The sequence below is a fragment of the Antedon mediterranea genome, chromosome 3 (assembly GCF_964355755.1).
Source record: "Antedon mediterranea chromosome 3, ecAntMedi1.1, whole genome shotgun sequence".
In the NCBI taxonomy this organism is placed as follows: Eukaryota; Metazoa; Echinodermata; class Crinoidea; order Comatulida; family Antedonidae; genus Antedon; species Antedon mediterranea.
Genome location: NC_092672.1, coordinates 26589095 through 26605783, shown reverse-complemented (window position 1 = coordinate 26605783; position 16689 = coordinate 26589095). Strand labels below are relative to the sequence as shown.

At 33.1% G+C, this 16689-nt stretch overlaps 1 protein-coding gene across 1 annotated transcript; it reads right to left on the bottom strand.

Moving 5' to 3' along the window:
• Positions 1 to 2043: 2043 nt before the first annotated feature.
• LOC140044225 (uncharacterized) lies at positions 2044 to 15706 on the bottom strand. The gene is made up of 3 exons (XM_072088702.1): positions 15674 to 15706; positions 13636 to 13677; positions 2044 to 8719 (listed from the first exon to the last, which is right to left on the bottom strand). The coding sequence occupies exon 3, from the start codon at positions 8655 to 8657 to the stop codon at positions 4773 to 4775; it is 3885 nt and encodes a 1294-aa protein (XP_071944803.1). The 5' UTR covers positions 8658 to 8719; positions 13636 to 13677; positions 15674 to 15706; the 3' UTR covers positions 2044 to 4772.
• Positions 15707 to 16689: the final 983 nt, after the last annotated feature.

Below are 16689 nucleotides of genomic sequence, written 5' to 3'. Positions count from 1 at the left end.
GCCTGCCTCAAGAGTTCTCCTTTGGGAACCAGAAGAGAAAAGGAAAGTGGGAAGACCTCAACTGACTTGGCTTGACATTCTGTTGAAAGATACCAAACTAGACCTGAGTGAACTGAGAAAGAGCATGCTTGATAGAGATGTGTGGAGACAAATTATCATGGCACCCACTTAAGACATTAAGTAAGTAAGTTTGGTCAAAGGTCAGTAAAAGCATTTCCGGTCATTTTTTGGGGTAAAAGTTGTGTTAGACTGAATATAAATATGTATATTCTGAGCAATTTGACACCAAAAGCAAATCTGTATTACAAGTGGTTGTCGAGATATAAGAACCACACATTTTTAACCTTTGACCCCGATTTTGGGCATGTTTGCCCCAATAGCGAATTTGGCACATATCCCATGTTGTTCCTTGGGGTCTAATTATCCTATAACAGTTGAGATATTCTCTCCTAAATTGAATGCATATAAATCTTACCCAGGTCCTAGACTAGCATTAGTTATTAATGAATAAAGGTCAATGACCTTTGACCCGACTATCTGACCAATGGCACAAGTAACCTGAAATTTGCAAAAACTTTATTTTGTTGTTTGACCACTAAAACATAGATGTAGACACCACATTTGTCTTTTTAAACCCAGGAGTTGAGGAGTTATGAGCCATCAAATGCCACAAAAAGGTCACTGACCTTTGACCCTCAATATCTCACTAACGCAGCAACTAGAAGGCTGCAAAAATTTTTTGGTATTTATTCACACCTAAAGCTACAAGAAAATACCAAAAGACCTTTTATTAGAATTTTTTCAAGGTTACATAGGATAAATGTCACATATAGCCTGTACTATTATGTATTTTGTAATAAATGATGAGCGCATGAGATTACTATACCTCCATCCGGTTCGGCATTTATGTTCGAAATAATTCAGTACATCATGGTCGATGACCTGCTGCCAGCAAAGATTGTATAGCGCTGCTACGCGGCGCAAGATAGGTAACGTTTGTAATCCATGGACGCCATTCCGGCGGAAAAATTTGAACAGGAATAAAGTCGTTGTCAAGGCAATATCGTACGATGTTTCGGTCAAAGAACGAAGTTGTCTAACCAAGCATTTCAATGTAAAGACACAGAATTAATCGGAAAGTGTCCAGATCCCAAAGAAACTTTTATTTTACTTTGTTTACATAATTTCTTCCCTTTTCCATGAATCAATCCTCAAGATGGTTAACCACAGATACTTCGAGGCGGACCGCAAAATTTAAACCATTTACATTTAAGTCACAATAATAACCTGTCAACCTGAATTGCGTCCATGGATTTACTGGGCGCGTAGTGTTATAAGATAGAGGCTTGACAACAGTTATCTATCTTGCGCCGCGTAGCGCCGCTATACAATCTTTGCTGCCAGTGGCGCTCTTGTTTGTTATTGTATATTGCATGCTCGATATTTTAATTTCGCAAGAAATAGATTTCTCAAAAGTCCATATTAGATTAGTTTTCCTTTATAATTGTTTCTTATTTCCTTGAAATAAATTTGATTAGTACACATGTGAATCATTAAAAAAATCGTCATTTACGATTTTAAATTCTTTAGTAATCCATAATGTTTCGTAAAATTATTCCTCTTTCAACTTTGGAAATTATGTTTATTTTGCAATTTCAAATGTAATTGAATCATGAGAACATGTCTAACCGGTCGCAACGCAGTGTTGTTATTTGAATTCTCCCACTCGATTTGATTCCGAGTCCTTCATACAGTACTGGTATTATGTGCACAGGAAACTGGATATTATCCCGAGTCTAATAGAATACTGATCACTTTTTGACTATATTGAATATTGCATCGATCATATCTACTTCGTTAGTAGAATCAAATATCTAATCTAGTACTAGTTTTAACTATATTAAAAATAGTATTCAAATAATATTAGTTTCAATGGGTTGTAAATCATGTTGGCAGTTACAGTATATTGAATCCTGGACAGAAATTGCAATTTCATGTTCCACTGAATACTTAACACATACTATAATTCATCCATTCGATAAGGGGATTTTAGGAGATCTGAAAGATCGATTAAAGGAATGAAACACATAAGCATTTGTTCTTTTCTAAAGCGTAAAATGTATGTTACAACAGTACATTACTAAATCATACAATTATTGTTAAAAAAGGCACATACTAAATGTAAATAATCAATGTTTGTAAAACTGAATAGATTTAAAACTAGATTATTCCTATTTATTTCTTATTTTTTGCAAATGACAATGGTAACGTTAACTCAATTGTTCCATCCAAATCCAACACTATTCTGATGTATGTAAGTTGCCTTATTTCATGTTAACAAAGTTATCATCGGCATTAAATATAATTTCAAACAATACTTCACTTAACTAGCATTTGTAACAGGGAGCAGAGAACAGTAAAACGATTTTAAATTGTGATTATAATAATATGAATAACATTTTATTAAATAAGTTATCTTTTTAACTAAATATTATCCTTTTAAATGTAAAAGAACAACACACATAAACAATTATAATTATGTATAAGAAAATTTCAAGAGAAAATGTTATAAATATTTCTATAAAATATAAAAAATAAAATAGATAAAGAATATAAGGTATTAATGAAAATGTTATTACATATGTATTATACAAACATTAAGTTAAAACTATTATTGTTATAAAAAATGCAATAAATAAAAACTAGATAAAGATATGAATTTAAGAAAACTATAATTATGGTAACACTATTATTATGTATAAGATATATTATAGTAAATATTATGCTTATGTTAATTTTATAAATGAAAGTGGGTAAAATGTCTACAAAAGAAATAAAAGTAGAACGAATACAAGACTACTAATAACAACGATGACAATAATGAAATATAGAATGCTTTTAGACAAACATATTTCTTTTTTAACAAAGGTCTTTCTAAAAAGATTGTTTAACACATTTTTATTCAACTGTATCCTTTTTTTGAAATTGTTTTCAATGTATCCAATTTTCTTGAAAATCACGCCCTTCTGCTATTTGGGGGATATCATGTAATTTCCCATTCTTTTACATGCAAAAGAGGTGAAATATTTCAATAATCATAAAAATTTCTTTTCTTAACTTTAAAAAAAATGTAAATGTTTAAAAGAAAAAAATGTTAAATGTTTTTTTGTAAATTTTCCAGATCTTTCTATTTCTGGTGTTTTTATTGAGTATACATACTTAATACCTCCAAATGTTATTACTTTCTGGGTTTTGCCTCCTTATTTATATTTAAATTGTTATTTTGTTTACTTTGGAAGATAAGAAATAAATGTTATTATGAATGAATGAATGAATTAAAAAGTGTAATGTATCAAAACAACACTGGCTGATTTTTCGCGCCGCGCCTGTAGGACGGAATCATTAGGAAACTGTATAATTACGATTAACATCGGTTTGTGAGAATTTGTATACTCGACTAATTTATAGGCCCATGCTGCTCGAACCAAAGTACATCTGAGAAAAGAGAGTCTATTTTTAAATTCTCACCCTTTGATTGGCTGACGCGAATCAACACACTTCGTACACATTTCCTCACATATGCCCTGAAATCACGTTGTCTCTAAGGATTGTCCATTACGTGGAAAAATAATTTACTGAAATTCTTTGAATGAGGTTAAATAAACACGGTGATGTTTTTGACCCTATATTCCGAAAATTACAAGTCAGATTTTCATAATTCTTTCTTTATTAAAATATTAAAACAAAATACTAACAAGCAATGTATAATTTGCTCGAAAAATAATAATTTTTAATTTTGCATCATCGTTATAGGCCTACCTAGTATAGTATGCGGGCCGGATTACTATGACCTTAGGGAGTAATTCCCCTACCCTGGAATATGTACATTCAAGTTCATTACTGTATTTTAGTTTATTGTTATATTTTTGTTGGCCAGACTATATTTACACAACATGTTTACTGCAGATTGTTAAAAAAAATAATTGAAAATAAATCATTATTTCTGAAGAAAGAAAAATAATTGAAATTGTTACGTCAAACAGTCAAGCGCCGTTTGTTGTAATAAATATTTCTTATTTAGAAATAGTTTTTTTGAAAATGTTGTCATAGTGTCCATGTTTTTTAATGTAATCACTTTCAATTATGTATGTATGTATGTATATGTGTATATATTTTTTTCATTTACCGATGTCGGTATTTATTTCATTTATATCATGAAAATATAGAAATATAATTTTAAATAATTAAATTAAAGAAGATGTTAGTTATGTTATTATACTGTAATGTTTATCCTCAATTATATAATTATATACTCTATGTTTATTTTTATTTTTAGTAATGTGTTTTGTTTGTGGGACTGGGATAATAGTGACTACCAATTACTGCTTTATCTATGTTCACTTTAATATCTTTTTTCTATTTTGTATATGTTCATTCATTATTATCTGAATAAATGTTATCTGAATCTGAATCTGAATTAAACATGCTTAAAGTTATTCACTTCTGTACAAAAAAAATTATTTCACAAAAGAAACAGTTAATTATAACCAAAAACCATTGTCTGACAATTTAAGCATTTGTTTGCTTTAGATTAAATTTTTTTCAGTTTGCTGATTTTATGTTTCTTTGCTCAAGATTATATAGAATCTCTTATGTATAGACATAATGCCTACATGTTTCATTTTTTGCAAAGCTTTTTTTAAAAAGACTGCTGTAAAACAGAAAATGGTTTCGTATTTTAAGCTTAAATGATCACAAAGCAAGCATATTTTTCACATTTTATTTGGGAGCGTGTCGAGAGTCGGGCCGGAAAGGAATTTGGATTTTAACCACTTTTTGAATCTGCTGAGTGTACCTTCATTTTCACTTCTTGGTAATGTATCCTGAATACTTTTGTACTGCTGAAACGGATGAAAATTGTCATCTTCGACATTCTTCAAAACTTCGGCATTTTTTCTCAAATTTTGAAGTTCTTGGACATTTTCAATCCATCCTGGTTTTGCTTCATCTTTTGCATTTTGGATTAGGATATCAATATATTCAACTGATGACAATGGATTTGGCACTAGAGCAATTTCCTGAAGGCGATTTAGACTCTTACGCACCTCATAGGTCAGTTCGAGAACATTAAATTGGACATTTTCAAATTCCTCTGCAATTTTGTTCATGATTTGCTCAGCAGTCATTTTTGCACCTTTTGCATCCTCGTAACGCTTCTTTAAATCTTCAGAATCTTTCGTGACTTCACGCTTTTCAAGCTCAATTTTCGTTTGCATATTTTTATGCATCGTCCAGTGACAATTGTTTCTGCATGACCGACATTTACCGTCACTCATTGCAGCACACTCTCTTTTAGATTTATTGTCTGGTATACCACAAGGATAGTGACATGTTCTGTTGCATGTTAGGCAGTTGGTGATGTATGTACCAGATGGAATTTCATAATGAACAGCTATTTCCTCTTCAACTGTGTACTGAAAATTTTTATTCATGTCAATATCTTTCTGGTGCTGACGAAGAACTTCATCTTCCTTCTTCAGTTGTTCAAGTTTATTTAGTCCTGTTTGGATTCCACTCTGTATCCCAACAATGTATGTTTCCAATTGACTGCGCTCATCCAAGACACCCTTGGTCAATACCAAGCTCTTGGGCTCAATTGCTCCCAGCTTGTCTAAGAACCGTTTGAAACTGTTTGTTCCCATTTGCCAGAACATAGTATCAAATCCTCCATCCTCTTCTTCATCCTCATCACTCTCTTCATCCTTCCCGACCTTACCACCAGGACTATTTTGAGCAAACAAAGCAGAATTATTGAACTTGAAGTAGGCTTTATATGGAAGCTCAGCTTCCTTGATACCTGCCATAACTGGTGGTTTCTTGCCATCTGCAAAGGTGACTAGAATAAAGATGTTATCAGCAATATCCTTCCCAAACAGTGACAAGATTGAGTCAAAAACATATTTCTGTGTTGGTGTGAGTCTTGCTAATGAAGCTTGAGCCACAAATCCTATGGCATCTATATGGTCGATACCACCTACTCCTTTAGTAGAAAAGAAGCTGTGAATTTGCTTGGTTATCTCTTTATCTCGGCTGATACCTGATGTGTCACCAAATCCTGGGGTATCAATGATGGTCAGCGTATAGGGTACCTGGAAATCCTTCTGATGATGGATTGTGTAGGAAGTTATGGACGATGTCTGTGAAAGTGCCTGTGTAGTTTTGAAACGTTCATGAATCAGTTTAAAACGATAACGGTCCTCCCATTTTACACCAAATACATAATTGATCAGCCCATTGATAAGGGTTGTCTTCCCTGCTCCCGTTGCACCTACAACCATAATAACTTTTTCGGTAGCTTTTGTGTTTCTGTTATGATCTCCAAACTCATATTTGTGGATTTTTTCTGATTCTCTTCTTACAACCTCCTTCAATTCTAGTTCATACAATAATGGTGAGCCGTTGTGAACACACTTTGACTTCAGCAAAATATTCTCCTTTGTTATTTCTTCTGGTGAAATATTTAGGCAGATATTTTCACTTATCGGACTATATTTGCTTTTTCCAGCATCACCACAGTCAGCTCGGACTCGATATCTATATATAGTGTTATTTATAGCTTTGTGGTTTGCTTCCAGTGTCTTGCCTTGAACGGACATTTTTTGCCAGGTCATTTTATCTACATTACTAGGTCCAGTTTTGGCTGTTGTGTCCAGATTGCAATACTGAACCTCGTACGCTTTAATCTTCACATTTTCAGCAATTATATCAGGAGGGCTCCATGTAACAGTGATATGAAGGCCTGGTGGAACCTGGACTTCTGGTTTACTAAGAGGACATGTCGGACGAGTCGTCAATGGTTGGCTAACTGGACTAGATTTGCTAACTCCAACTTCGCAAATTGCCTTCACCTTAAATAGGTATACTGAGGCAATCTTTAGATCATCTACAGTAAATGAACATTCTTTACTAGAAGTAGAGACTGTGGTCCAATCTGCATCAATACTAAGTCGCTTATAAGACACTTCATAATAGGTGATATTTAAGACGCCCTGATCTGGAACCTTCCATTCTAACTGGATGCTATGATGAGTTGATTCAATACATGTAGGTATACCTGGCTTTGAAGGAGGCTTAAAATTTGTATCAAGCAGTTTTCCATCTTTATACAGAAATGTGAAACCTCCTGGATTTTCAAGCACCTTTTTGTCTTCATGGATTATAAAATATGTTCCCGTTGATCCTTTATTTGCTGCGGCAAATTCTTTGAATTGGCGTGAATTTTGAACCATTGTGTCTGCCAGAGCATCATAAAGAGAATCTGAAAATACATTTTCTCCATCAAAATTGTAATCAGCATCTTTGATTTGCTTAAGATAACTCTGCATGGCTGTTAGTAGTTCTTCTTTCTGTACCAAGCGCATTGTGAAGCATATGACATATTTGTTACTTGGGTTCAAAATGGTTGCTGACAAAACACCAGGTGTGTCTGCAAAAGGTATTTCACTCATGCTACTGACGTATGTGCCAACCACCCGAACGAGAGCTTCAGCTTCTTCCACCCATTTGGAAAGGTGTCTATAACCAAAAGGCGATACTTTTCTTCTCTCTAAAAGGTGTGCTAAAACTATTTCTTCTGTCCTCCCTCCTCGAATATCAGGTAACACTTGCATCAATTGCTTCTGAAAAGTAAGTTTATACTCTTCTACCATTTCCTTGAAGTTGTTTATTTTGTGTCTTATATCGGGAAACCTTTGACATGGGTCAGATACTGCTAGGTCTCTGCACCTTATTTCAAAGTCGCGTAATTCTTCTAGAGTGTTTTCTGCACTTTCAATCAGAGTAACATTGATTTCTCTGACCAACTTAGCTGCTTTGCTATCCAAATTTTCCAGCGGGTAAAGCCAGACGAGAACAGGAACTGACTTGTCTGCTTTTACACCCATCAGTTTTGGAAGCTCCTTATACAACTTCACAGCATCAAGATATGTGGTAGGGTTGTTGGGAGGAATAAAGTCTCCATAAAATGTGCACTCAAAACCATCTACTTTATCCTTAAGATCCTCTGTCAAGTCTACAGAAGCACTACCATCAACTATAATCCCCGGTAGAGCTTTAATGGCAACCATTAAATCTCCATGTACTTTCTTGTAAGTCTCGCTTTCAGAAAACTGCTTTTCAAATATGAAGAATGCCTGACCACCATACTGTATACCAGTCACAACATGAGTGGCAATCCCGTATTCGAAAACATCATGGTGCATGATCTTTCCCTTTCCTAGGTGACCCATTGTTAACTCCTCAAACTTGGTGGTACACTTGTACTGCATCGATACTCTGGCCTTGTAATTGGATGACTTGCGGTCATCAAGATATTTAGCAGAACCAGACACCTCAATAAGACCACCAAGAAAACTCAGCTTCAAGCTGGCATTAATATCAAGGGCATTGGCTTTGTCTGATATAGACTCTTCAGTATGTATCGTAAAGTTTGCTGACTCTTGGGGTTGTGAAACAAGTTGGTGTTGAAGGAATTCATTATCCCATAGAGTAATACCAGGGATGAGTTTCTCAGTACGACAATCATACAACATACCAAGTCTAAATGGCCTTCCCAATGCTGATACACTCATTTGTCCCTTACTCTTAATTGAAGCCATCTTGACTGGATTCTTCTGAACCACAAATTTACCTTTCTTTATCCAATGACGTGATCTCTCTTCTAAAAAAAATGACAGAATTTTAGTTAGTAGGTTAGACTTACATGATTTTTTCTAGGTAATTTATTATTTTAGTGTTGGTGATGCCACTGAAAACCAACTGTCAGTCTGTTGTAAATCATGTCCAATAATTGTCAAATATTTATTTTTCTCTGATATAAATCAGGCCACAGTGACAGGTTGTACGTATAAATGCACCCGTCAATGATATTTATCAGGTCAAAGAGATATTACTTAATACAATTACTGCACATTTAATTAAAACACGTCAACATTTTCTATTAGTATTTTTCTAAATAAGAAATTTGATTAATGGCAGAAATGTAATCTATGTCTCAGTCAGTTTTGTGTGTGATTCATAAACATGATCATTGATCAAACAGCACAACGATTAGCCGGTATATCTTGAAGCTAAAAGATGATAACATAAAGTATAACATTAAATGGCGAATAATAAAGAGGTGTAAACCATATTCCAATGTTAACAAACGGTGTAATCTATGCTTGCAAGAGAAGTATTACATCATATGCAAGCCTGAAACCAGCTCACTTAACCATAGGAACGAATTGGTCAGTGGATGTAGACATAGGAGAAAGTTTCTATTGAGGTATCAGTAATTTAGATAATAGGAAATCGGTTAACAATAGACTGTCCATCCAGGAAATAGAGATGTGTTGTACTTGCTAATTAGCATACTATTGTTCACATAAACAGTTTTGCCATAAAACTTCATTATAGCTTTTTGTATTCACTTGTGACTATCATTCAGAGCCAAGCACCTGAAGATTGAGGTCATACTCCGATGAAAGAGCCTGTAGTGCAATAAAATGTTCAGTTGCTAATTTACTAGCGTCTTTATCATTTATTTCTATTTGGCTCTACATTTTGTATCAAGCACTTTCGCTTTCATGATCTGCGTTAAATTTACCGCGAATTATATACCAATGTATAATGTAATATACTATACTGTAAACAATATTATATGCATTTTTACTTTTTATTATTATAATTGTGGGTATCATAAATTCAAGAAAATAATAAAAAAATAGAGTATTATGTGAGAAAATATTATTATGATGAACGAATAAAAGTTGTAGGTTACACCACAAAATAATTTGTGTGTATTTGCACACACCTATCCCAACTCTACAATAAATATTTACCTTATAATTGTGAGGGTTCAAGTCGAATAAGACTGTTAGGGCTAAATAGTTCTTGTATTTTAATTTGTGCAGTTCTAACTTTTCTAGTTCTATTCACAAACTTTAGCTTTCTTTTAGTTCATTTACATATGTATCTATCCTGAGCGGAAACCGCCCGTCCTCTCCGCTTTGTCATAGGAATAACATAGATTCTATATTTGTTATTACCGTTACCGCTGCTAGTCTGCGTAAATTGGCCTTAAGGCATCACCGGGTGGTTTAGAATTTATTCAGTGCCTGTGATGTTTATATATAAAAAAGTATCTTCATCGGAGATCCCGCTTCGTAAATAAAATACTGAAAGATGAGGGCTTGTCAATTTGATCTCTAGTGCGCGTGCGTACAATTGAGGGATTAGTGCTGTTCCGCCGTACCACGCCGAGAATGTTAAAGAGTCGCTATCCAATCGAGTTTGAACAATACCATGACAGCCCCAGTGGCCTAATGGTTACGACATCTGCATATCAAGCAGAAAGTTCCGGGTTCGAATCTCGGTTGGGGCGAATTTTTCTCATTCTCACAGATTTCCTCAACTTTATCGTTTCAAATTAATTAAATGTCAGTATATCACCGCTTGGTGGTCTATGCTTGGCCATATACTTAGAATTAGTGAAGATACTCCTGCTTTTTCAGCATTGGTGTTTGGTATTGTACACTCTAATTCAATAAAAGGGCGAATTGGAAAACATCAAACCAATCTGTTAAGTACACTTAGAAATGATTTATTTATCAGAAATTTTCAAGTTAAGTAATTTAAACGACTTAATTCATTTGCGTGAGATTGCCAGCAACAGAAATAAGTGGCTTTTGTTATTTTGAATCATTGTTTTTACGTTATTTTATATTTTTTGTTGTTGTAAGAGGCATGCATGTAAGAACTTATCAGATTTTATAAATCCACCACAGTGCGTGGTTTTGTTACATTTTTTAGAAATAAAGTTACCTATATATTATATCACCGGGTGGTTTAGAATTTATTCTGTGCATTTTTCTCATTCTCTTTTTTATATAAAAACTCCGTTTCACATTTACCTTGGGAGATTGACACTGTCGTTAATTCAATTATAAACATATCATAAAAACATATTTAAACATTTGATTGGAAAATGCATTTATAATTCCAACAAACTTGTTCTTTTTCTATTCTAGGTTGTGCCAATACTTCCTTCCATTCAATACGAAAAACATTCATTAGCTTGAAGTATTCTATTATCCCATTATGCTTTATTATAACGAGGGAATCAAATCTCTAAGACTTAAAATTCTGTTATTGACCAAAATTTCACCAATTGTTTTATAGCCTAATTTATGAAGTATAAAGACTTTCCGTCTGACAGTAGGCCTATACGTTTATTTTTCCACGGGGCTTGAGATTTAATTTCCTGTATATTTTGAGGATCTAACAGTTCAATATTATTTATTTTCACAATCGCATTAATCATTATATTAATAAAATTCAGGCATAATTTGTAATTGTTTTTGCTCTTCAAAATTAAGCTTACTTATCTCTAATGTACTTTCTATAGAGTGCATGTAATATTTTGGAATATATTTCCACTTGCCTGGGTCTGGGCTCAGTAATCCCTTAACCCAGTGTTTAGCTTTAACGAGTTCACAACTACATAAAAATCAATCATATTAACCCTTCCCTCTTCTATTTTATTTATAAGTGTTTCCTCCTAATCTTTTCTTTTTTATTTCCCCATAGGAATCTATACAGTAACTTTTCTACAATTGGAAATATATGTTTTGGTAATCAATACGACTTTTAATTATGATCATTTTTCCAAAGAAGGCAAGGTGTCGTTTTTCCCATAGGTCTTAAAGTATGCTCTAAATCCCTAATTTTATCATCCCAGGTTTTTTTTTCACAAATACCTTTTTTATAGCCAACATAAATTCCGAGAAATTTCATTGGCTCTTTCGTTCAAGTGATACCAAGAGGGGTTGCTAGGTTATTCTGAATTGATCCAATCAAGATTCCTTTACATTTTCCTTTATTTAGCTTTTTACCCCGAAATATTACAAAAAGCATTAATTTCAATAAAAATATATTTTAAGCTATTTTCACCTGTTGTAAAAATCCCTGTGTCATCAGCACAAATATGTTTAAAAAAAGATTTTCATACGTAACACTGTCTAATTGTTGTTGCATGAACATGTTAGCCTTCAAAGTTCAATAACATTTATGCATTTACGCGCTCCTTGACCTACTTAATATTTTCAAAATGTTTGGTATGATCGATGACCCTTGATCTACTTTACCATTTGCTACCCTAGTTCCGCAAACTTCATTGCGTCTACGCCCTCTATGGCGAATAAGTAAGTAGCTTTACGAACGTTATAACACTTGCTCTACTTAATGTTGTCAAAATAATTTGGTATGGATCGATGACCCTTGACATACTTTACCATTTGCCACCCTAGTTCCGCAATCTTTATTGCGTGTACGTTCTCTATGGCGAATAAGTAAATAGCTTTACAACCGTTATAACACTTGACCTACTTAATATTTTCAAAATATTTTGGTATGGATCGATGACCCTTGACGTACTCTATCACTGTCCACCATAGTTCAGCGAATTATTTTGCAAATTACAGGGCTCGAAATTTACTTTTTTTGTTTTTATTACTTTTCGCCGTAGAGAGCGTAGACGTTCGCGGAACTAGGGTGGCAAATGGTAAAGTATGTCATCGATCCATACCAAAATATTTTCAAAATATTAAGTAGGTCAAGTGTTATACCGGTTGTAAAGCTAGTTACTGTACTTATTCGTGTTAATAAATAATAGGTCACTAGGTCAAGGTCAAAATGACTGACTACCTCATTATTCGCCATAATAATGGTCACATGCCTGCATAATGTATTAGACAAATAATTAATTAATAATTAATTATAATTTAAAAAGTTGTAACTGTCCCTTTAATCCAATTTGAAAAAGGAACTAGGAAACTTAGCTAACTTCACAGACATGGCTATCAAGCGTTATATAAGAATTGATAGCATTGCATAACACTGCTACTAAACTGAAAGCAGGCCCTGTGTAAACATTCTCAAGCCAAATATTCAGCTTTAAGGCCCATTTACACAAGGGCGATAACGATCGACGACAAATAGTTAAATATGCATTTTCACACTTCCTGAAACAAAAGAAATTTAAACAGTTTTCATCCTAGAACTATTATAGGATAGCCATCTACGCTGCCTTTGATGAAAATTATATTTCCACATGACGTCATGATTGGTAAGAGCAATAATATCATGACAATACAACGATTACTGATCATGACATCATTTGATTGGATTAAAAAAAATAATAATTTTGATCAAAGACAGCATAAATGATTATCCTATATATTTCTAGAACAAAAACTTATCTAACTTATTTTGTTATATGTAAGACAATCGATATCGATTTATCGTCGCAAGGACCCATACATGAACATTAAAAAAATACAGTATTAATAAATCTATAAACAATTACTGATAAAATGATAATGCTGTGGGTATCAGTGGCTGGATCAATGGAGATAGAAATAAAATACTCAATTAAAACGATAAAATAAAAAGGTGAATTTTAAGCTTTCAGAAAACACTAATTTCTTCGTCAGGGTTAACATTAAGTTATATAAATATTAAATTACATAAAATAAGCAATAGATTCATTTGTCATAGCCTTAATTAATTTTAAGATGTACCACATTTGTTACTAACCTTTAATGTGGAGAATTAAATTCAGCGATGATTTCCGGCTGTCTGAAAGACGAAAAAGCTGGAATGATAATTTGTATACGTTTCACAATTTTATATATCTCCACACCTTATAACTATTTGTGTATCTTAAACATTCCAATGGAATTTCCAACTTTGCAGCCATTTAATTGGTCGATAGCAGTTTTTGTTACCACAGGAGGGGTTATACGAACATTTAATCGACCAATCCAGTCTCGATAATGTTATAATCTTTCTTATGTGATCCTATTACTTATATCATTTTGTTGTGGTGACGTGGCTATGAACGCTAGGTGAAAAAAGAGTATGGAAAGTAATAGCAATGCTCTACGTATTTAATGCACCAACCAAAATACGGTAGTATTTCGTAGTAGTTGGGATAAAGAAGTAAACAAAAATAACCATAAGAGCTGAAAAGAACTGCTTATAAGTAAACGTAATTTGATTATGTAAAAGAAAAATAAATTATAGATGCAATGCAAAGGTGCAAAGATGTGTCAACAGTGATTTTGAGTACTTTCTTAAACGATAGCTGAATATTCATAGCTTCCTTACACATTTCTCACTGTGTATAAACCGATTTGGAAAAAAATCCTCATCCCGCAAAAAAATGTATGTAGACCTATGTAAAGTTAGTAATAGTTCCTTAATCAAATTCAATTCAGTTAAATTTTTTTTAAAATAAAAATGTTAAGCAGGGACGAGTGAACATATTGTCCAAGAAGGTTTTATCTGTGTTATTAAGATTTCACTTGACAGATCGTTAGATTAATGTACAGTAGCTAACTTTAGGGTTGATTCAGTGAATAGTTATTATTTATCCATAATTTTATCTACAGAATATAATTAAGGAATAATTCATATTTAATGTGTGGAAATGTGTTTTGTCATAGTCTTAATTAAGATATGAAACAAATTTGTTACTAATCTTTAATGTAGAGAATTAAATTCAGCGATAATTTTTCACAAGTTTATATATTTTCACACCTCATAACTATTTGTGTATCTTAAACATTCCAATGGAATTTCCAACTTTGCAGCCATTTAATTGATCGATAGCAGTTTTTTTTACCACGGGAGGGGATATACAAATATTGAATCGACCAATCCAGTCTCGATAATGTTATAATCTTTCTTTTGTGATCCTATTACTTATGTAACACTCTGACCATGTGGAAAAAGAGTATGGAAAGTAATAGCAGTGCTCTACTTATTTAATGCACCAACCGAAATAGTATTTCGTAGTAGTTGGGGTGAAAGAAGTAAACTAAAATTACCATAAGAGCTGAAAGAACTGCTTATAAATAAACGTAATTTGATTATGTAAAAGAAAAATAAATTATAGATGCAATGCTAGTTTATTTTGTATTTACTGTTTGTATTGTTTGAGGGGATTTCCCTAATGATCAGCTGATGCTGGATGGACCACCCTCATAAAATATTGTTGAAAAAAAAAGGTGCAAAGATATGTCAACAGTGATTTTGAATAGTTTCTTAAACGTAGCTGAATATTCATAGCTTTCTTACACATTTAACATTTCTCACTGTGTATAAACCGATTTGGAAAAAAATCCTCATCCCACAACAAAATTTAGGTATGTAAAGTTAGTTCTAGTTCCTTATTCAAATTCAATTCAGTTACAACTTTTTTTTTATTATAAATGTTAAGCAGGGACGAGTGAATAATTTTTCAAGAAGGTTTTACCTGTTTTATTAAGATTTTATTTATTTTTTATTTTATTTCAACAATATTTTATGAGGGTGGTCCATCCAGCATCAGCTGATCATTAGGGACCCTCAAACAATACAAACAGTAAATACAAAATAAACTATAAAAACACTTGACATATCGTTAGATTAATGTACAGTAGCTAACTTTAGGGTTGATTCAGTGAATAGTTATTATTTATCCATAATTTTATCTACAGAATATAATTAAGGAATAATTCATATTTAATAATGTGTGGAAATGTGTTTTGTCATAGTCTTAATTAAGATATGAAACAAATTTGTTACTAACCTTTAATGTGGAGAATTAAATTCAGCGATAATTTCCGACTGTCTGAAAGACGAAAAAGCTGGAATGATAATTTGTATACGTTTCACAATTTTATATATTTCCACACCTTATAACTATTTGTGTATCTTAAACATTCCAATGGAATTTCCAACTTTGCAGCCATTTAATTGGTCGATAGCAGTTTTTGTTACCACGGGAGGGGATATACAAACATTGAATCGACCAATCCAGTCTCGATAATGTTATAATCTTTCTTATTTGATCCTATAACTTATATCCTTGTTGTGGTGAGTTTTAGCTATAAACGATAAGTGATAAAAGAGTATGGATATTAATAGCAATGTTCTACTATCGAATGCACAAACCGAATTACAATAGGTGTGGTGAATTTTGTTCAAGATGGGGAAATTTCTGTCCAGAATGGGGAAATATTTTGTCCAGAATAAGGACAAAAGCGATAGGTGGCTCTATAATCGTGTCCAAGATGGAGAAGCTGTCCAATATAGAGAAATCCGATTTGTCCAAAATGGGGAAATTTCTGTCCAAGATGGGGAAGTGGTGGCGCTATATCGTGTCCAAAATGGGGAAATTTCTGTCCAGGATGGGGAAGTGGAGGCGCTATATCGTGTCCAAATTGGGGAAATTTCTGTCCAGGATGGGGAAGTGGTGGCGCTATATCGTGTCCAAAATGGGGAAATGCTGTGTCAAACTTGACCTTAATTGTCTATGAAACATAAGAGATGCTGTATTATGGAATTTCCCTTGATACTGGTCATATATGTGGAGATACAGCACTGAGAATTGGATGGTTTGCAGAACAGCTAAACAACATGATTTACAGTAAGCACCATTTTAAAATATCTATACTTTAAATCAGCCAAAAATAACACTAAACATTTACCCTGCCTTTTTCTAATAATTATGACAATAAAATTAAACCTTTATAGACAGCGGTTATAGTTAAAAAAAACTTTAAAATACAGTCAGTTATCCTAAAAAAATGCTTCTTCATTTCC